This window comes from Cylas formicarius, unplaced genomic scaffold (assembly GCF_029955315.1).
Source record: "Cylas formicarius isolate icCylForm1 unplaced genomic scaffold, icCylForm1.1 PGA_scaffold_7__23_contigs__length_41026272, whole genome shotgun sequence".
NCBI lineage: Eukaryota > Metazoa > Arthropoda > Insecta > Coleoptera > Brentidae > Cylas > Cylas formicarius.
This window is the reverse complement of record NW_026844352.1, coordinates 16,414,804-16,436,685: the sequence shown is the minus strand read 5'-3', so window position 1 is coordinate 16,436,685 and position 21,882 is coordinate 16,414,804. Positions and strand designations below refer to the sequence as shown.

Below are 21,882 nucleotides of genomic sequence, written 5' to 3'. Positions count from 1 at the left end.
AGAGTTTCTTCCTGATGAAAGTTTTGAAATTGCTAACTCATCTTCTGCTTGCTTAAAATATTTACTTATTTATTCTTATAATTCTATTTATCTTCGATTATTTTAATGACACTTCTAAAAAATAAATCTATTTAGCTAATCCGTAATACAGATGAAAATGGATATTGTAGACAAATTGATATTTATTATTTTAACTTATGTTAAGTATTTAAAGTATTATAACTGTCACTCACGCCTTCTTTACTTTTGTTTTTGAGAAATTCTCTGTATAAAATGCAACAGTCTTTCCACGTAGATAATAACAATTGTAAACAATTATCGCAATTAAATTAGAACAAAAAATTTTAAGATTTTCAAAGGTATTTGACTATTTATGAGAGCTGTTTCGGCAGCACCGAGCCTTTATCAAATACATTTGATAAAGGTGCGGTGTTGCCAAAACAGCTGTTATAAATCATTAAATAACTGTGAAAATCTACATTTGATAAAGGCACAGTGTTGTCGAAACAGCTGTCATAAATCATTAAACAACTGTCAAAATCGGAACATTTTTTTTTTCTAATTTAGTTGTGTTAAATGGATTTTCATCAAGTAAAAGCCACCTCAGCCCCATACCCAATTATCACTGTTCAAGCTTGCGCTCTGTCACTTTAAAACGTCAGCTTTATTATTAATTGGGTTTAAGCGCAATCGGATGTTTTCGATAGGTTTTAAACACCGACGATATTTTGACATTTGTCAATTCTGACGGCTCGAATGAAAATCCAATATTACTCTCAAGGATTTCCGCTTTATTTCCTGTATGTTCCCCCGCCTCTTTATATTCATGGCCTTGCTTTACGAAGGTTGACGATTCAAATAGCAATTCTAGTTTTGAAAACTACAGGATGAAAAATTTCAGTAGTCGAACGGTAAAATCACCTTCTTAAGTCTTTTAGCCACTCATTTTGGCGTCTTCTTACTCATCTTTTCCCTGCCCTTTTCTCTCTATTATGAGCCAAAGTAATTCGTATCTCTCACCTAAGTGACCTAAATCTTCATAGTTCCTCGCATTTCCCAATATAAGAAGATAAGTATTTTTTAGGTGGTTTTGTCCTCGGTTTTCAATATCTGGTTGAACAATTGTTTAGGTTTGCCGACGATAAACGCGATGAGGGCCGGTCAGAGGTTCGAACGCGAAAATAAAGATTTTGTGGATTTCAACATAAAAGCTCAGTTCGCGAGCCAGGCTGCCTCTCGTTGGCTGGGACTGAGATTGCAATTTATCGGCGTGGTCATCGTCACCGGCGTCAGTTTCATAGCGGTGATTCAACATCAGTACGATATAGCCGATCCAGGTATGTAACTATTTCAATTCACCAGTGATCTTTTAAATGCAGGTTTAGTGCTGCAATTGTGCGGGTCGTAATTTGATGAACCTTTCTTCCATAAACTTATCGTTACAACTCAGCGGTAATACTGACAGTGACCAAATTGTTTTTTTTAACCGTTTATTTCAAAAATACGCGAAATACACTTTGAAGCTCTGTTGTCCATCGAAATGTCGAATCGTTCAGCCAGGAGAAACGACCTGTGAGTCTGTCCAAAGAAACACATTCAAACCTTTGACTTGACTCTTTTAGCACGCATGTTTTAACGCACAACAGAGTTTTAACAGGGGCAAAGTACAATGTACAAATGTACTACTCGGGACTTAGAACAAATAATGTTCGAGCAGACTGTTTGGTTGTGGTAGATTGTACTTAAATACAGTACTGCACCGTAAACAGCAAGAGAGGCACCTGAAAATTCACGAATTTCTACCTTTTTGTATTCCTTTGAATTATGAAACCTTCTAGAAATTTTCAATTTTGGAATTTGGTTAAGATTTTGTGAGAATGATTCCCAAGCAATTTTTAAATCATGGGTTAGCTCATCGTCCCAGTTTAGCCTTTTCAACCAAATTTTCTGCATAAATATTTTTGCGATTATAACTACTGGGCTAATAAAATCGAAAGGATCAAACATTTGAGCCAACTGGTATAACACCTGCCTTTTTGTTATTGGTAATAATTTTAAAGACGATGGGCCAGTGATATTAAAATTATCTTCAATTGTATGACAAGCCAAGAACTTTAGTTGTCGCATCCTTTATGATAATATTTTGCAATTCATTCACGCCTGATCGTGAAGATCGTGATAATTTTAATGCCATTTATGCAAACTAAACCCTGCTGATTGTAACAATTGTATAAGCTCAGATCGAAGCTTAAGTAGTTCAGTTTTGAAATCACTGCCAGACAAAATATCTTCTACATAGCACTGATACAGAATGGCCTTAGATGCAAGTGGGAAAATATGCGAGTTGTCTTCAGGTAGCTTGACTAAGCATGTGGTAAAAATTGAACTGAGGTGGCTTTTACTTGATGAAAATCCATTTATCAAAATAAATAAGAACTAAAGTTCAGATTTTCACGAAATTATATATTTTGACATGACAATTGTTTCGACAACACCAACAACATTTTATAAAGACACGGTGTGAAACAATTTTCATGTCAAAATATATACGTGAAAATCTGAACTTTTAGTTCTTATTTATTTTGAAGCATTTGGTAGCTAAGTTGGGTGATGGTTTGGTACCGTAGAAGATGTTTTCATCGACGCATCCATTACGACTCTGAGACCAGTTGTCTCATTTCCTTCTTTTGTGACACAATGATGAGGCAAACAATATTTTTGTGGTGAATTACCATAGCATTGATCTCTTAGAAACCATTTTCCAAAAAGAGAAAACGCTGCTTAGCGAATTCGAATAAATTACCTAGACGGGACGGGGCAGTTTCGCTCTGAAAGGGTAAATTTACTTGAAATGTGCCGTCAGACAATTGCCGTGTTGTTTTGCTAAATATGGATTCGCATTGCTTGTCTTCTAGAGACAACAATGTTTTCTGAGGGTATTCCTCTCATTTCCAAAATTTAGGAAGTTATTCATTACAATCAGGTGTCGGGGTGAATAGAGCTATGTTCACCAGTGATTTAGCAGAAAGGTTTTGTATTGGAGTCGGTACACCGACAACCCCCAGACGTGTGTTTTGGAGTGTTTCCAAGGTTAATAACTCCAGGAGCCATTAAGTCGTAGTATAGATCTGCGTCTATAAGAATGTCAATATGAGAAGGGCAGTGAAATTGATTGTCTGCTAGATATACATTTGGTGGAATGTTTATTTGATTTGAATTAACTTGGACGTGAGGAAGAACAGATGTGATTTTGTCTAAAATAGCACAAGTTCGTAAAAAATCTTTCCTCGAAGAGCAAATTTTTAAGCTTACTGCTTTAGTAACTTGACTTGTTTTGTTTACTATTCCGTTGACGGACATGTCAAATTTAATGCTGTTATAATTTGCATTTGCATAATTTGATTTTTCACTTTGCAATAAAAACATTCGAATTTGAAATTTTTGAATTTGTATTATTGAATTTATATTATATTAACCTTGTAAGTGGGCGTTAATAATTACCAATTCCCTATTAAACCGTTTTGTTAGCATGTCCCATGCTACTTAGTAATTTCCGTTCGTAACCGAGAGACTGCTGACTAAATCTAAAGCTTCAGTTTTCTTTCAATTTCTGTATGGTATGCCAGAAAGAGAATTGGTTTTGTCAATCAGCGCTGAAAAAGGATCAATGAATGCGGGAAAATCTTCAAATTTGCCTGAGAAAGTGGAAATGTTCAAATGTGGTAATGTGCGAACGAATTTTTGCAGAGAGCAAATAAAATCGGGTATAAATATCAACTCTATCCGCTTCCTGCGATTCCTCCAGCTCCTCAATCTCGTCTTGAACCGTTACATAAGAATCGGAAGCTTTATTTAGTTGTAACTCCCTCACAATGAATTCATTTACATTTTCAATAGTTTCGCAATTTTTTACAAAGTTTTCTATGCGATTTAGTATTCTTTTTTTACGTATACGTTTCCTTTTGAGAATGTCAATGTACCCTCTAGATTCCAACGTTTTATCTGTTTTTAAAGCAATGTAAATTCAAAATAAAATTGCCGACAAGTCGTAGGGAATTGACTTGACAGATGTTGAGAGCGAACTAATTAAAAAATGCTATTGAGACGGTGTCCATTCAAATGGTTTTTAAAATCACGTGTCGCAAATTAAACCGGGCTGCGTGATCAGCTTTGTTACAACAAAAAGGAAGTTTACTGACTGAAATTAAGAACAGAACTGAATTTTGGTCTCAAAATTATCGCTACTGAAGGGCGTGAACAAAATCCATCGGGTATTCCTTCATCTTTAACCTTTGTATGATCCTTCTTTTTAAAGACAATAACCCTGTAACTAGCATAACAGCAAAATATAATCCAGATGCTGACATTTCTTATTTTGATAGGGTTGGTTAACTCTTTGAGCTCTTGAGTCTGTAACCTAAGGGCGGCTCGAATCGTGTTCATATCGTCTAAGATAAGTCGGTTTTTCCATTTCTAAGACTGTAAAGTTTATCGACGGGAGTTCAATATTTTTATGTCGTATCTTCGATTCTTCATAAATTTTTATAACGGCTCCTTCCAACTTTATTTGGCACTCTGGCACCAATTCCGGACCTTCTAGGGGAATACTTTCTCGTTCTCTGCCGCACGTTTGAACGCTAACAGTTTTTTTTGGAGGCACTATTAGAAATTTATTGTTGGATGGATGAATAAATTCACTTCACTAATTTCTTTACAGGTTGTGTTGGAAGTAATTATGGTTTTCATTTTCTGTTAACGGGATTTCAATAATAAAAGTTACTTTATTTAGTTTTGAATAATCCTTTATATTGCTTACTTTTTCAAAAAGAAGTATATCTTCAAGTTTACATTCAAATGGTAATTTATTATTTTTAGTTCGTCTTTTCGATTGTTTTCATCTCGTCTATCAAGTCATGTGGTTCAATTAAAGTATTAGGTATGCAATCTACTTAGCTTAGAGAATGTTACTGATGTTTCCAAATTTTCCAAAATTTGCAGAATAGTTTGATATTGAGTCACAAGTTGCGAACTTACGATTTCTATAATCAAAAAATTTAAAGTATCAATATTATGGATATCTGTTTTCTTAATCCTATCTGCTATTAGTAATAACTTAATTTCTAGCACAATTTGATTATGTGCCAATGAACTAATTGTTTCGTTAAATCCGTTAATTGAATTATCTAGGATAGAAATCTGATTAAAGTTTTAATTTTATTTTGATGCCAGTTATAACTTTAAAAATAGAACCTAGACCATTTGTAATTCTACGTTTTTCTCTACGTTTTTCTATAGAATATTGAGGATTTATTTGTGAGATTCCAAGTATGCACTATTATTAAGTTTCTCTTAATTTTTTCGCTGAGTTAGATAAATGATGATATTCTTTAATAAGATTGGTTATATCGAAAATTTAAACTAGTTTCCAGTCTTGAATTTATTTTTGTGCGTTACCTAACTTAAAGGGATTATTTTCAACTATGAAATTTTGAGTATCTTTGTTCTACCATCAATCCGCAGTAGAAAAGGAGGAATCTGTAACAGAAACAGGATCCCTTAGTTGTTTTATATGTATTGTTTCCGTTTTATTTTTATTATTTTTTATTTTGACTTTATTATTTGGTAGAATTTCAACAATTTCGAAAGGTACTTTAAAATTATTTTCTTTTTTATTTCTTCTATCGTTACTTTTATAAACATTTTGCCCTATTTTAAACTGGAATTGTTCCGGTATTTTAGTATTGTGACGTTCTAAAACATTTTCTTTTTGTCCTTCTTGATTTTCGGCAACCTATTCGTATAAAGATTGAAGTTTAGTTCAATGATTATTAACGTATTCAAAAAAGAACGTACTATTTAGTCATTCTTGTGGGTCCCGAGATGCTGTATGCCCTAATATTAGTTCATAAGGCGTAAATTTAGTTGCTGATGTATGGAACTACTATAAGCGACTGTAGCGTATTCCGAAGCGAACCGGTTGCATTCGTTACCACTAATACGAAAAATACCAGTAATTGGTAAGGTATAATCGAACGATGTACAGGCTGTCTTTCGAGTTTGATCTAAATTGTGAAGCATATGTCCATCTAAGCAATACCTCACCTACACATTAACCCACTATCCCCGTTTTTTGTGTACTGTTAATAAATAAATAAATACTCCTAAGAACTTCTTGTCGCTTTCCAGGTCTAATAGGTTTAGCTATATCGTATGCTCTGACGATAACTGGTCTTTTAAGTGGAGTGGTGAGCGCGTTCACTGAAACAGAACGCGAGATGATCGCCGTCGAACGCATCAATCAGTATATTAACGAAATTCCTCTGGAAAGCACGTACTTTGCCATCGATCCACCATACGGCTGGCCCAATCAGGGTGTTGTCGGGTTCAACAACGTCGTTCTCAAGTATAGGTGTGTATTATATCGATATGTTTACCCCATTTTAGTGTAACGAGTTTTCGTAATTCTTTTACTTTTAAATTAAAAGAACTATACATTATGGTCATGGGATTTTTTTACTAACTGCAGAACTAAAATACTAATATTACCAAAATATGGTACATGTTCCATAATCATATTAGCATCGGGGTAATCCAAATCAGTGGTAAAAAACAGCTATCAAATGCTGTTGGGTATTTTGTTGTAGGCAAAAACTGGCACCTTCATTGCTAGGAGTGACGTTCGAGACCAGACCCTGCGAAAAAGTGGGTATTGTGGGTAGAACCGGATCTGGTAAAAGTACCCTGGTAGCCGCCTTATTCCGTATGGCAGAAATTACATCGGGAGAGATCAGTATCGACTCTGTCAACATCAATTCGATTTCAATAACGGCACTGAGGCGGGTGTGAAAATCGATCAACCCTATTTTCGGGAATTAAAATTTTAATTTTTTCAGGTCTCGGATGTTTTGCATTCCTCAAGACCCTTTTCTATTTAGTGGGTCCATCCGCGAAAATCTGGATCCCCTGGGGGAATTTAAGGACGACGAGATATGGAGAGCCCTGTATAAAGTGAATCTGGAAGCATCGATCAAAAACCTGGGCGGCCTACATAACAAAATCGATGGGGGCGGAATCAATTTTTCAGTCGGGCAGCGGCAGCTCGTTTGCCTAGCCAGAGCCGTACTGCACAACGCGAAAGTAAGGACGATTTTCTCTAATTTTCCCAAATTAGCGGAAATTTATTAAATATTTTTAGAATGTCTTAATAGAGCAATGCCCGAATATATATTACATTAAAATATTACATTCAATGTATGAGACCTTTTTTCCATGTAGTCGTGGGTAATTATTCGGATTTTCTTAAGTGGCACATAGTTGTCATTATCGATTACTACACATACCCAGGACGAATAGGATCTGACATTTGTTTGAAGTAGTCTTCAAGGACATTAACATTCATGCCTTCATGATGGTCTTCAGCTGGTCTTGATGGAAAAGCTAATAATATTTTTTTCATTTATATAAAGCGCTAATCCTTTTCTCAGCAAAAAATTCAAAAACCCTAGCCGTTTTGAAGAAAGATCTTTCCCAACAGCTACCGGAAAGTTATAGTCTGTGAACATTCCTGTATTGATGTTAAATCCACTAATTAAGACTTGGAAGAATAGTCCCAAAACGAAATATAGGTTTTTTATTTACATCTATAATTTCAGCGGTTAAGTACAGTTAATAATAAGTTTAATGTTTAAGTTTATTATATAATTAACTCTAAAAAAGTGATTTTTTGAAATTTATTCATTTCTCTCAAACATTTGGGACACTCTCTATAGAGCTGCCAGATTGTATTAGTGTAAACAGTCTAGGTTTTCGTAATATTTCCTACAAAAAGTATTTAAAACACGAAATTAAAAAACTGTCTTAAAAAGCCTTCAGTATCCATCATTAATGCAACAATTAACTTTTTCACAATACAAATTGATTTTCTGTGATGGGTCTCATTAAAACAATGAGCATTGAGTTTTGCGTAGTAGTTCTTGCTGAGTGAAAAAATTAGCTGGACATGCAACAGTAATGATGTTATGTCGTGTTAAGAATATTCGAATATTTTCTGGTTCAAATCGTCTACCGTACATTTGGTTGGACTCCTGAAAAGTGACATTTCAGATATTATGCATTGACGAAGCTACGGCGAACGTGGACCGAGAGACCGACATGCAAATTCAACGAACATTAAGGTTGGCCTTTAGGAAAAGCACCGTTATCACTATCGCGCACAGGGTGCAAACTATCCTGGACTCCGATCGGGTGCTCGTGATGAGGGGCGGTTCCGTGGTAGAATTCGACACTCCGGATACCCTCATGTCGGACTCTTCGTCACACTTTTACAGCTTGGTCAACCAAGACGTCATGTAGGTTTTCGTCCATTGTGATTCGCGCGGTTGTCATATTTTTACGATGATTTGATTGTTAAGGAAAGGCAAGATTAAATAAATGACTATTTTTAATTAGTATACAATTATTTTTGATGTTCGAAATATTTAGAATTATAGCTTAAGCTAACCTAAAAATATTTATAAAACAAGTGTTCTCTCTGTAGTCCCCAAAAATTAACGATATGGATAACGATAGTAAGATTCTGCCAAGTCTCATAAGCTTTTGGGTGTGAAAAAATCAAATATTCTCTGGCTGGTTAGTGAAATTGTTTCAAGATTACTCCCGGAGGTCACAGAACAATAGTAGCCCTACTACTAGTTGCTTATTTTATTGATAGAACTGTTGTTGAATTAGTGCAGAATTGTAGAATTTTTTAATGTTCCTGTTTTCTGAAAATGGAAAAATCGTTAGGTCCGATTTTTGTGTTTATAGTAATAAAAATATTAATAACAAAATAATAATACTGTGTCATTTTCGACAGGTGTACACTCAGTTCCATAACATACTTGAAACAAACCCAAACAATAACACAATAAGTGGTAGAGCACTAGTTACGTCTAATACCTGTCGAAAAACGAAAATACTTCACAGTAATTTTTCAAAAAAGCTTCCGCAGGCTGCTATTATACTGTTCCTCCTACGTCAATTGTTGTTGAATCGAACTTGCCAATCATTCTGTTAGCTTCTTTATAGCTTAACTAAAACTTTCTTGCTTGCTACTTGCACCTTATGTTTGTTTGAGAGGTTCGTCGCCCACGAACATTGTTACGGATGACTAACAAGTAAAGACCTGAGTCGCGGTTAAGATTGTTGAGTGAGTTGCTTATAGATTTCTATGGATTCTCGGATTTTTCGTTGATAGAAGAATTGATTACATGCAAGAACTATAGTTTTGTTGAATAAAATTTGATGTCTGGTTTTGTCATTGTGTTCGGCAAATGCTGATAAGTTTTTTTTGTCGTAGATGCCCTTTCAGCATCATCAGTAAATTTATCAAAGTTTTTGAGAAAAAACACTCGACATCATCCATCTAAAATCAAAACTACAAAAAATCCATATTGATGATACTTCTGTTATTTGGCCTCATCTTCAAGAATCCTTTCGAGATGTTTTAACCATTTAAACTCTATACGTTGTACACTATAAACTAATAATAGAAAATAAGACATAACATTCAGTCATTCAGTTTACAGAAAACGCACGCACACATCACCATCTAGCTCAAAAATCATCGTTTATCAAATCTCCTGTTTAGAGCCGCAAAACTATTTCAACCCGAACCAAAAATCTCTCGACATATTTGATTCAGCAAAGAAAAAATTTCGTTTGAGACACCTGGAGTGTACGGCATTCTATGCATATACGACAAATAATACATTGAGGAGACAGGACAAAAAATAACAGCTAGACTACAATAACATGAAAGAGTAAATAAACTCATCAGCAGTTGCCTAACACAATCATGAAACGCGACGTCAAATGTTATTTTACCAAAATAAAATTATTTTAACACCTAAACAGGAAAGAGTAGATTATTTACTAATATCAGTTAATTTCTGAAGAAGCCAAGTTAGACTCCAGAAAATTTTTAGGCAGTAATCTAGTGAACCCCTATTAAAATTGCTTTAAAATTTTACGAAAAAAGTATTCTTCTTTAGTTCCCGATAACCAAGGAATAATTGGATATAAAATTGGATAAAAATTCTGTCAATTCTCATATGCTTTTGGTCGTAAAAAAACGAAAAATTTTTTGGTTAGTTAGGAATCTGTAATCAAACATGAGTTTGGGAGCAATCTGATGTTTTCGGAGATTTTACCGCGCGGCTAGAATTTTAAAGTTTTTCAATTCTGACGACCATGTTAGTGAATGTATTCGTGTTATTTTTGCAAAAAAATAACCGAAAACTAATAATTTTAGAAATAGTGTAGTGTGCAACACGTCTGGTAAATTTTTCGCAAATTTATCAAACATTCGCTTCGCTGTGCTCTGCTCGTGCCAAACAAACTGGGGACTCTTGTTTCATAATATACTATTATGTATGTTGCAACAACTATGGTAAATGGCAGTAAGGGAGGGTTTAATAAATGAGTGACTTATAGCATATTATGCAATAAGTGCGATGAACAACATTTGAATGTCCGAAGTGGCTCGGATCCGTCGGAAACGAAACTGACGTAACAAAATGACACGCACCGCACGGTTGTGTAAGTAGTAAGTATGGATTTTCCTAAGGCTGAATTAAGTGATTTAATTTATATACTATTTGACGCGGAAAAAAATACTTTCTTGGTATTAAGACTTTACCATTCCAACTCGACAACCTCTTCAGTGTTTAATGACAGTATAAAAAACCGAAAGTGGGAAACCGGCTACCACTTAGAAAAAAGAATTAGAATTTTTTTTTTCAGTAGCCGTGAACACCGTTATAAATGAAGTAATAGATGCCGGTCCAAATTTTTTATCTAAAATAATGTTCACTGTCATGTACTTTTTCTGTCAAATTAAAATTAAGTATTTACCAAAATTGCTAATAACTATCTGTTGCTTAATCTACGGCTCCAACAAAGTTCTTCTGTTCATTTTTTAATCTTAACAGAGCAAGGGACTTGTTGACTAATAGTTTTGACCATCTAACATTATAGCAATAGTCTAGAAACGAAAAGTTATCGCAAAGTATAAAAAATGGATATATAACATGCTATGACAAATATTGGTTTATTTTGAACAGCATTCGAATATCGCTAATAGAAAATATTTTTTTTGCAAGTTTATTTTTTTTAGAAAAAATTAAATAATGGAAAAGCTATTAGATTTAGGTATTTATTATTATTAAAAAATTTGAATAATTTCTAAGCGAATTCAAAACAAAATTTAAAATTAGTGTATTGCATTTAAAAAAATTGTTCCATTTAGAAAAATGAATGTTTTATTTATCACATTTTTTTGAGCGACTTTCTTTTCACACACACACACACACACACACACACACACACACACACTATCTTTACAACTTTTGTATTTACTATTTTCTCATAACTTTTGAAACCAATGAGATAATGAGCTTTACTCGTTGACTCACCTTGTTCATTTCTTGTACCTCGTAGTTTTTTATTTTTTAAATACTAGTGATTTTTTAAATACTAGAAGCAAAAAGGAAAATTATTTTTTTATCGGTTTTCGTTACTTTTACGGATTTTCTTACCATCAGTCACCCCCCTATTTTGTTTTCAATTTTGATCTTCTCATTATAGGGCTGATCGGCTCTGCCTGCCGCGTACAAGGTTTATGAATTCATGCGTTTTCGAAAGAGTCGGGCGTCATTAAGTAGAGGCGGACGTCCTTTTCTAGCATAATGGAAGTTTTCGAGTACATTCATAAGGGGGGTATTTTGCATACAGCGAGCCACTCGAACCTATTGTGCTGCGTCTGAATAAGTTTTTGAGTCGGCAACGAACTACGGCATATGAATATCTCGCCGCACATACCTGCAATATTCCACTCTCGCCAACACTCCACTAATGTTCGCTAAGGATCACGTGATACGGGCAATATAACGTCAGCTTTATAAGCCGCCTCCATAAAGCAGCTGATTTTTGTTGCGTTATCTGTGGAGAAAACAATTGTTTTCTCCAGAGATAACTGAGTAACATTTTTAATGAATTTAATAAATATCACATACTTGCTTTTATACTTAATGGAATTTACTACCCAGATAGCACACGACATTAAACCGTACCTCCATGCGGTGCATGATAGTCTCTGGACTCTTATTTTTGTGCAACTTGTGGATATCTAGTAACGAATATCTTTTTGATATTGGATGCTAGTTAAAGACTATCGCCACGTTAAAATTGATAGCTCTCTATTTCATTTATGATTATTTCTGAAAACACATGTTATTAATATGATTGCACAGAATAAGAACAATCTTCACACAATATCCTCACCGTCATGTGATTTCATTCGCACCAATTTACACAAGCCACGAACTTTTGAAAGTTGATTCCGATCTGACATTTGATTTTCTATAATTTAGGCCTGCTAAATTTAAATCTGATAAGCATTTTCGTCAATAACGTTAGGTTTTTAATAAACATTAAAAGAATTAGTAAATGAAAATCTCGGTTGATTTAAGAGTTATTATCCATTTTTGTTTGGAAATTTTGGAAATTTCGCTAAAATGTATTCTACAATGGCTATGTAATTTGCATATTTGTTGTTTACTAGAAAATCTCTTAGATCGTTAGTAAATAAAGCCCATGCAACCTGTTCAGATTCGATAATTGTATTCACAAAGTCTTGATCTTCGATTAATCGTCTAATTTGAGGAGCTACAAGAATTCCTTCCTTTAATTTAAAGCTTTAAAGTACTGCTTCATTAGTCCGAATTTAATATGTAACGTAGGTAAGAGAATTTTTCATTAATCAATAAGGCTATCGTATTTTTTCTTTTGATCCAGGAATTAAATTACCCCTTTTTAACCAGTTGTTTTTCACCTAATGTTGCTATCTGTTTCTACTGGAAAAATATTTTTTGACTCTGGAGTTAAATTAATCCTTTTTGGTCAGTTCTTTTTCACCCAGTGTTGCTATCTATTTCTACTGTCCCATTCACACACAGGGGTACTTAGTATATTCTGATTGTTCACCTAGTAGAAGTCCCACAATTTTTAAGTCACCACAAATTATCGAACTTTAGTCCTTGTATTTGATTTTCTCAAGCGGTAGTATATTTTCATGCCATTCTTTTATTTGCACAGGATGAGCAACAGGTACAGAAGCAAGAATATTTCCAAAGGAACAGCTTCAAGCCTTCTTAACGGGTCAATAAAAAGCCTCATAATCATATTACAGCCTATAAATTCTGTCTCGCGCTAGCTGAAATATGAGATTTCAAAATTTTTCTGAAAGATCCTTAGGTAAAAGTAAGTCATTAAGTTCTGATATCATCTGATGTCATATATCTCCAACATCACTAAGGGTATCTTCATCTATTTTATCTATTTAGAAAACTGGTGTTATCTTTTTCTAAATTGACTGCATTCTCAGATTTTGGGACATCTGGGCCAGTGCCCCGGCCTAATTGCAGAATTGAGATTCGGATAAACAATATTTTCAAATTTTTGGTATTACATCCACAAATATTGCGCATACAGAAATAGCAGTCATTGTGATGATTTGTTGGCTCTCTTCATATCATAGGTATTCAAACCTTCTCCACATACCTTACAAAAAATATGTGGCGCCTTGATCCCTAATTTTTGCTTTAAACTAAAAATAAAAAATTGTTTTTTAAATAGGTGTAATTTAACGTCTTCTTGACCACAAAACAACCACATAGATAGCAAAACGTACCTGGAATATTTTTACATTTTGCATTTTGCAATTTTAAAAAGAAATTAACTGCCTTCATATACACGATAAATTTCTTCAAGACTTGCTTGCCATCACAACCCACCTTGACTACATATTTGGGAATCTCGGAAAATATATTTTACGCTCGGGGTTTCCCCGCTAATATTTTCATGCAAAGTGTACAACAGTGGCGTATTAAATTCAATTTTTGGAATATTATGAATATTTAATAAATAAACGTTATCTCAAAAATTCTTGAAAAATGTTGCTAGTATCAATTCACACAGAAATTTAGCTATACTTTTTTGCAATCTCTATTCAAATGTAGATGACTAAAAAAAACTATTTTTGCAGAATTGCTCGGAATGTTTCAGAAGTGTAAATTCACATGGAACATTCTAAAAGGGAAATAAAGTACTATTTTTTTTTCAGATGCACACTCAAGACTGTAGTTTTGTAGACATGATTGTGATTTATGGAACAACTTCTTCTGAAGTTCGCAGAAGATCTAGAAAGTTAGAGAAAAAGGGTACCATTTAGAATGGAATGACCAGAAAACAACTAACCCCATTTACAACAGCAATATCTACCTAACAATACCCACTTTGTTTTCCAACGTTTGCCACATCATGTAGCTTCCAACAGGGAAGCGATCCCCGCATATGGATGCTCTTCTAAAGTTATTAGTCTTCCTGGCAGCAGTTTAATTTCATCTTTTGGAAAATTAACAAATAAAATGGCTGAGAAAAAACCAAAAGGTACTAAAGTTACTAAATAGTTATTTACACAAGCGAGCAAGGTGATAGTTATGAGTCAAAAACATAGTTTACTTTCGAGCAAAGCAAGGGTTGGGTTGGGTTGGGTTACAGTAATGGGAAGCTAATCACGATCCCTTCTTCCCAAAATCTGCATATTAAATTTCTATTTAATTAGTGTCAAATTGTATATATTATGTACTGCAATATTCACTTACCTCCCCAAGGAGATAAGACCTACCAATGAAATACCACAAATTTTGAATTGTTGCCTAGAATTTTTGGTAATTCTCAAAAATTTGAATCAGACTCCCCAAAGTCCTTTAAACTCTTCCTGTTGCAGTTGAACTGATTCCCCACTTTTCTGCGGTGATAATTTCTGTAATTTTTTGACGAATAGAAAGGCAATTTCGTTTTCGCTAGACGTAATGACAAACGAGAACTGTCTCATATTGATTTTTACAAGAATTTGTAGCTGTCAAGGCATATTTCTTGTGCTTGTTCTAATAAAATTTCAACTTGCAGGTTATTTGTTTTTCTGTATTTCCTGTAATTCTTGTACACTAAAGTATATTACCCAAACATCCTTCCTGTAGATATTTTAGTGTACCTATAAATGTAGAGAATTCTGTTTAGTAAATTTACATGTAAATATTCTTGTAAAGCCTATTTTCCTGTTTATTAAATGAAAGATAAATAGGCATCACTCAGGTTCCTTTAAGATCCTATTAGGTCCTCATATTTCTCACATTTGCTGTGATTTCGTGAATTAGCAAAGTATTGAAAACACACATTACGCAAGTTTGTGAGTATATAAACCCCCTTTAAATCTTGTCCATAAGGCAACACTAACCCGTGTATAGGCACATTCTTCTCCTTACTGTGTTGAGCACAAACCAATCAAGTTTCCCAGTAGGTCCAGCGATGCCAAGGCTGGCAACAGTGCTCCATAAGACTCCATACTGGGTTCCCACTATGGTTTGGAGTATAGCTATATGCTAGGACCATAATACGGTAGAAATATTTAGGAGTTGCTTACGCGCAAGATTTATTTTGCGGACAAATGAAAAGCAATTTAGGAGATTTAATAAAAGTTGCTACCCCTTAGGCAACCTTTAATTAACAACATAAACCCAATAAAGTGTACAAACCCCTATTAATTAATAAGTCATACGACACCAGGTGCAGGTGAAAACTTTTATGTGCCGATGTAAATCGAGTGACATGTTACACCCGCTTAGATTAACTCCGTGTGGCGCGAGACTAGTCAATTTGAAATAATCGTTCCCTCCTATGTCTCTATCGGCCACGTAAATTTACGAGGAAAGCTATTTTCGAACATCGCAGATGTAAACAAGAATTAAAGGCACAAAAAACGCGCGTTTGGAAAGTTAGCCGTGTCGACACCATCATAAACAGAAACGGTCTTCTGCGTGTTATGCCGTTATGGGTTCGGCAGCCGTTTCGACTCCTAAGCCATGTTTCAATTTCTCGTGTGGGGTTATTGGGAGAGATCAAGATGAATTGCGGAAGCCGAAGATTGTTTGTAGTTTTAAATACCCGAAACGTGTTCAAGAACTACCGTTTAATTAATATTCTTTGATCTGGATCTCCCTTTTAATCCTTCTTCAAGCCTTCTTGCTTAAAACATTTTGCGTAACACTTTTCCCTACAATGGGCTGAAATATAACAAGGTTCTTAGGTAATAATCGACAGTCGTATCATCAAAATGGCTCAAAAGAAAATGAATGCCAGTGTCGTCATTTTTTTAAGCAAATCAGTATCGTGAAACTGACTGTCTATTAACAAATAATATTTTGGTTAATTAGGTCACCGCTGGTCTGCTTAATTCGAGAACTGTTCTTTGTGAAAAATAAAATATCTATCTAAACCAAAATATCCAGTTTTTAGTTATCAACTAGTGTCCTTCAGAAAAAAAAGGATGTTAAAAAACTATCCTTACTTTTACAGTTTTAATGAAATAACATAACATCCTAAGAACAAGATGTATATTTTAAAAAAACACCATCAACCATTAATAATTCTTAACAAAATTAATTAATTACTTAATTAATTTAATTTAATTTAATTAATTAATAAATTAATAACAACATTTTTGGAAAAAAGCTTCAGCTCTTGTACTTGATGTTTCAATTTAACTGCTTTAGAGTTTTCACCGTCTCTGAAAATTTATGATTGCATTTCTGGAAACGTCAGCTTCATCTCTAAATAGTATCTCTTGATTAGACAAGGAATAATGCGCAATTTTATCCAAAAACCATTGACAAAAATTAACAGGCAAGGGAAAATCTCTGGGAAGTAACGGCTTGAAGTAGTTGAATATGATGTGGGTACAATAGATAACCGTGCAAAATTTTTCAAACCAAGACATGCGAAATATTTAGATTACCTTAGATTTTTTTAGTACCAAGGTCAGGATTTTCACAAAATGGAATTTAAAACTGCTTGTTCAATTTCTGGGGTTCTTAGAGACAGATAGGCCTGTGTTAAATGATTATTTGCCCCCAGAGTACGGGTTTCGGTCAATCTTCTATGTATATTTGAAAAGTTCGCCTATCTGGTGTGACTCTTTTAGGAAAACGCTCTTGATATAATCGTGTACCTTCCGGTGCACAGCCGTCAGCCAAACCTAATAGCTACTAGACTTGAATGAATGACTGAATGACTCTTAAAAATGACGTACTAGAAATCGCAAGGAAAATATCTAAGTGAAAAAAGTGTTCAACAAGCACCTCTTATAGACAGAACGCTCATTTTTTCATCGCAAGTCTAACAAATTCAGAAAGTTTCGCTTGCCATTTGGCCTATTGACAATTTCGTTAAAAGACTGTAGGTATTGCAAAATATAATCAATTGAAGACTAGTATAAAAAAGTAATAAACAATTAGGCCTAAATGTAAGAGAATTGCACAGAAATTACTGTTAGAGAATTAATATATTAATATAAATATGGGATTATGGGTTTTTCTTATACAGCCCCAAGTTATTATATATGGGCGGTAAAAACATTTTGCTAGTTTATCCATTAAACGCCGACAAACTAAAACGTGTCGTTTATTGTCTCAAAATTTAAAGAACATTTTGCTCGCAAAAATTGCATGGTGGCTACCGCAAAAAATTCCCAAATTATTGATGAAATATAACCCAAAAACTTGTACTAAATAGTTATTCACACAAGAGAGAAGTTTCGAGTCAAGGGCGTGGTTTACTGTCGAGCCAAGCAAGTCCTGGGAAAATAGTCGGAGACTAATCAAGATCTCTTCTTCCCAAGTTGTGCATATAATATTTTTTCTACTCAAATTGTCCCGAATCCATCAAGCAGATTTACACAATAGTATTTATTGAAAGAACTGTTTCTATTTGATCAGTGTCAAATTGTGAAGGTAAGTGACCTACTAATCAAGTACCCCAAAATTTTGAATAGTTGCCTAGAATTCCTGGTAATTCTCAAAAAAATCCTGCAGATATATCGTTCAAATTTTTTCTGTAGCAGCTGAACTGATTCTTGTAATTCCCCATTTTCTTTGGTCATAATTCCAGTAATTTTTTGACCAACCGAAAGGCAATTTCGTTTTCACTAAGCTTGATGACAAACGAAAACTTTCTCATAATGAGGTTTACAAGGATTTGTAATTGTCAAAGGTATTTCTTGTGATTCTTCTAGTAATACTTCTAAAACATATTACCAATAGTATATTATGCAACAGGTGCGGTAATAGTATATTATGCAACAAGTGCGGTAAACGGCATTTAACTCACGAGTTTATTTGACACAAGCGGAGTGAGTTTTTAATAAACGAGTGAGTTATAAAGCTTACCGAACGTGTTGCATACTATACTTTTTCTACGACCGTTAGTTTTTGGGTACATTTTCACAAAATAACACGAATACATTCACTGACATGACTGTCAGAATTGACAAACGTCAAAATTCAAAGCGTGGGAAATATCTTCGAAAACATCCGATTGCTCCCAAATCCGTGCGATAAAATCCCGGAAATCTCCAAAGTGGCTCGGATTCATGGGAAACGAAACTGACGTGGTAAAGTGATGCTTCCCGCATGCTAGATCGGTGGGTAATGAGACGGAACGGGAGTAGAAAAAACATACTTTCTGCGTAGCTACTTAAGTGTACCTATAAATATAGGGAGATGTAAACATTTATATGCAAGTCTATTTTGCAGTTTGTTAAATCAATCGGGTTGGTCTAAGATCCTATTACGTCCTCATATTTTCTGTAATTTCGTGAAGGAGGAAGTATTAAAGGCACAAATTATATGTGTTTGTGAGCGGGTGTCATATATAAACCACATTTAAATCTTTTAAATTGACTGGTACATAAGTCAACACTTACCCTTGTATAGGCGCATTTTTTTGCATTCAGTTTTGACGACAAACACAATTTTTTCACAAAAACACGAAAAAGTACGGAAATAATAACAGTCTCTGAAAATAGCAATTACCTAGCTCGGCATTGCCAGTTATATTCAGATCCACACGAAAATATCATAGTCACCTGCGGTGCATCACTTTTTACCTTAGTAGAGCCACTATATTTTCTTATAGCTAAATGAGCCAAACCTTACATAAAATGCCAACCATCATTAGTAAAATCGACCATTCTTTTTTAAAATAACAATCCTTGGATATTTGAAACAACAAATTAATACGACGCCAAGCACTGAATTTAAAAATTGATATCAAACAACCGCCTTGACAACAGAATTATTAATTCCCACAGACGCTGCCTGCTACAATGAAAATAAATAATTATAAATATTTTAAAAATTCATCTCAGAGTTTACATGCTTCGTATTTGTACTTCGATTTTTTGATGAATTTTAATAAAACAGATAGACAATTACTTAAGTAAGGAATAATAATGGCAATAATTCCCTGCATACTGTCATATTAACGACTTTTTTTTTAAGCGAAAACCGGACATCAGATTTTACCGCACGGTTTGAATTTTGACGTTTGTTAATTCTGACGGTCATGTCAGTGATTGTATTGGTGTTGTTTTGTAAAAATGTACCCAAACACAAATACACAGAAAAATGTTATGCAATGTATGTATGTATTGAAATACTACACGCTATAAGCTACAATTAAAATCTAGTGGATTAGTCGGTAAGTAAAGTGACATTTGTAATTTAAAAGTTTCCCAGAGAAATTTTTGATTATTCCAACTACCTAAATACCTAAGAACCAGTTAGTTTTATCCCTTATAGCTTATTGCAGCCATATATTGTTGTAGCTATACTTATCGAGAATGCTTGTATTCGTTTTAGTTACAATCTCAGAAAGTATGAGCATATTTCACAGTGCCTCTCTGGTTCGGGTTGGCTTAAGCTGGAGGACCGATATAAAGTTCAGTTAGCCACCTTTGTATTTTTACTAAAGTCAAACAAAACCCCGTCGTACTTGTTTGATAAACGTTGAAGAGGAAATGATATTCACAATCGAGACAGCCGTCACTGTTTAAAATATTGCGTTCCTAGACACACTTCGGTAACTTTACAGAGATCTTTTAGGTATAACGCAGTTACATTATTTAATGAAATACCTATGCCTATGCCACAATAAAGTCCTTCAAAAAAGCGTTAATATTGTTTATTGGGCCCCGGCCAGTATCTAAGAAAAGCGTATGAGTTTATGATGTGCGTCTATTTCTTGTATTTACGATGTATATACGGGAGTGAATTTTGTTGACAATTATGGTGTTGGTGTTATTGTTCTTGTGGTTACATGGAATAGTGCAATTTGCGAATGACGCCACTCTTGTATTATTACTTTTATTGTAATATTTTGATTTTCAATAAAGACAGTTTATTATTATTATTATTATTATTATTATTATCATTATTTATTATTATTATTATTATTATTATATTATAGACGAAAATAGCTATCCAAAACCGCACCAGAGTAATTTCTGCCCATAAATTAAAAGCAAAAGATACCTACCTACCTACCTATTTTAAAAGTGGTCACTTTACAATTAATTTCAAAGATAGATAAAAATAAGCACTTACCTGCAGGTATTCTCGCTGACAGAAACGTCAAACTTGTCTGGTTTGCGTTTAACCAGGATTCACAATAAATCAGCAATGCCTAGAAGTTCGACTCTTGGTAAATCACAGCAACGATGGCTTTTTCTTAGCTATACGCTAAAATTGGACCGGTATCAGCTTTCGGTTATAAATTTTAAAGTTGTATAAAATAAATAATAGAGGACAATTTTAAATATTGCACAATTATTACCGGTCGTTGGGATTCGTGGGTGGTTCAGATCACCCCCGACATAAACCAAAAAGTTGCGCCCCTTCTCCAAATAGCGCAACAGCAGAGTTCGGAATATACTCACCAACACGCTCGCAACGTGGTGTCTGCCCGCTTCAGACCGTCGCTGACCCGCGCGCAGTGAGATGTGGAGTCGTGACGTTCCTCTCGTCTCGAGCTTGTTCGAGGACCGCGTATTTTTGTTTTGGTGCGGTGAAAAATGTGATTGTCAGTGAACGTTGATAGGTTTTTGACTCACGCGCATTTGCGAGGTTCGATTTTGGCTGGCCTTGCCTCTAAGGTGCGTGAAAATCATTTCTGTTTTATTTTATTTAGAAAACGATCTAGTCGAATTGTTTTAAACTATTTGCTGAGATAACATAAAGGGTTAGTCAAAAATACCGGAAAGCTTAGATATCTCCAAAACTGCCAAAGCTGGAACGATAAAATTCAAAACCTTTTTTTAACTTTCAGAATTCAAAAAGTGATATTTATAATTCTACTTTTAAATTCTGCATTGTCAAAAACCATCGGGTCTTGAATTACATCTAAATATATAAAATTTTGAAAGAATGAAGGACAGTCCTCAGATCATTTTATAAAAACCGTTTCCATAAACGTCCGGAAATGCATTCTTTCCGACTCAAATGCCTTCTAACGGAATTATTTAAAATTTGGCAGCCTTGTTTCTAGTGATAAGGCGCTGATTTGGCCCTAAGAAAACAAAAAACAAACAATGGTGTTAGGGTCGGGGGTCGATTAAAATGACTTTAATGGAATTTCGATATTTTTCAGAAATAAAGGTTCTCTCGAATTTTTCTCATATCTTGCTTCGTTTACGAGATAAAAAATGAAAAGTATTTTATTCCATGTCCATTTATCTAAGAACTTAGAACCGCTGTTGATTCGCCGATGATCGCCAATTTGAACATCGACTTTCAAAGTAAAGTGCAAATAATTGCCGTTTGTTTTATAATTTTGCTGCCAACATTTATTGGTTTCTGTATTTTGGGGTTTGCGGGTGTTTTTTACGTTTTTAGGATAACATCTTTACAAAATATTTATCAAAAATTATTCCATGTTATTTTCATATCT

At 34.3% G+C, this 21,882-nt stretch overlaps 1 protein-coding gene and 1 long non-coding RNA gene across 3 annotated transcripts in view; one reads left to right on the top strand and one right to left on the bottom strand.

Annotated features, from left to right (window-relative positions):
• The window catches only part of LOC132705355 (ATP-binding cassette sub-family C member 10), a 91,029-nt gene extending 76,518 nt beyond the window's left edge, over positions 1-14,511 (top strand). Inside the window, exons 15-20 of one of the 2 annotated variants that reach the window (XM_060675894.1) lie at positions 1,131-1,337; positions 6,187-6,409; positions 6,645-6,836; positions 6,894-7,137; positions 8,104-8,348; positions 14,162-14,511. In XM_060675894.1, coding sequence (XP_060531877.1) covers positions 1,131-1,337; positions 6,187-6,409; positions 6,645-6,836; positions 6,894-7,137; positions 8,104-8,348; positions 14,162-14,189 — 1,139 coding nt within the window. In that variant the 3' untranslated portion in view covers positions 14,190-14,511. Of the gene's footprint in view, positions 1-1,130; positions 1,338-6,186; positions 6,410-6,644; positions 6,841-6,893; positions 7,138-8,103; positions 8,349-14,161 lie in introns of those variants that run through there. The other variant, XM_060675895.1, reaches the window with a different exon arrangement.
• On the bottom strand, positions 12,341-21,082 carry LOC132705361 (uncharacterized). Its single transcript, XR_009619400.1, has 3 exons — positions 20,873-21,082; positions 20,541-20,675; positions 12,341-12,415 (listed from the first exon to the last, which is right to left on the bottom strand). It is a non-coding gene; the product is annotated as an uncharacterized LOC132705361 (long non-coding RNA).
• Positions 21,083-21,882: the final 800 nt, after the last annotated feature.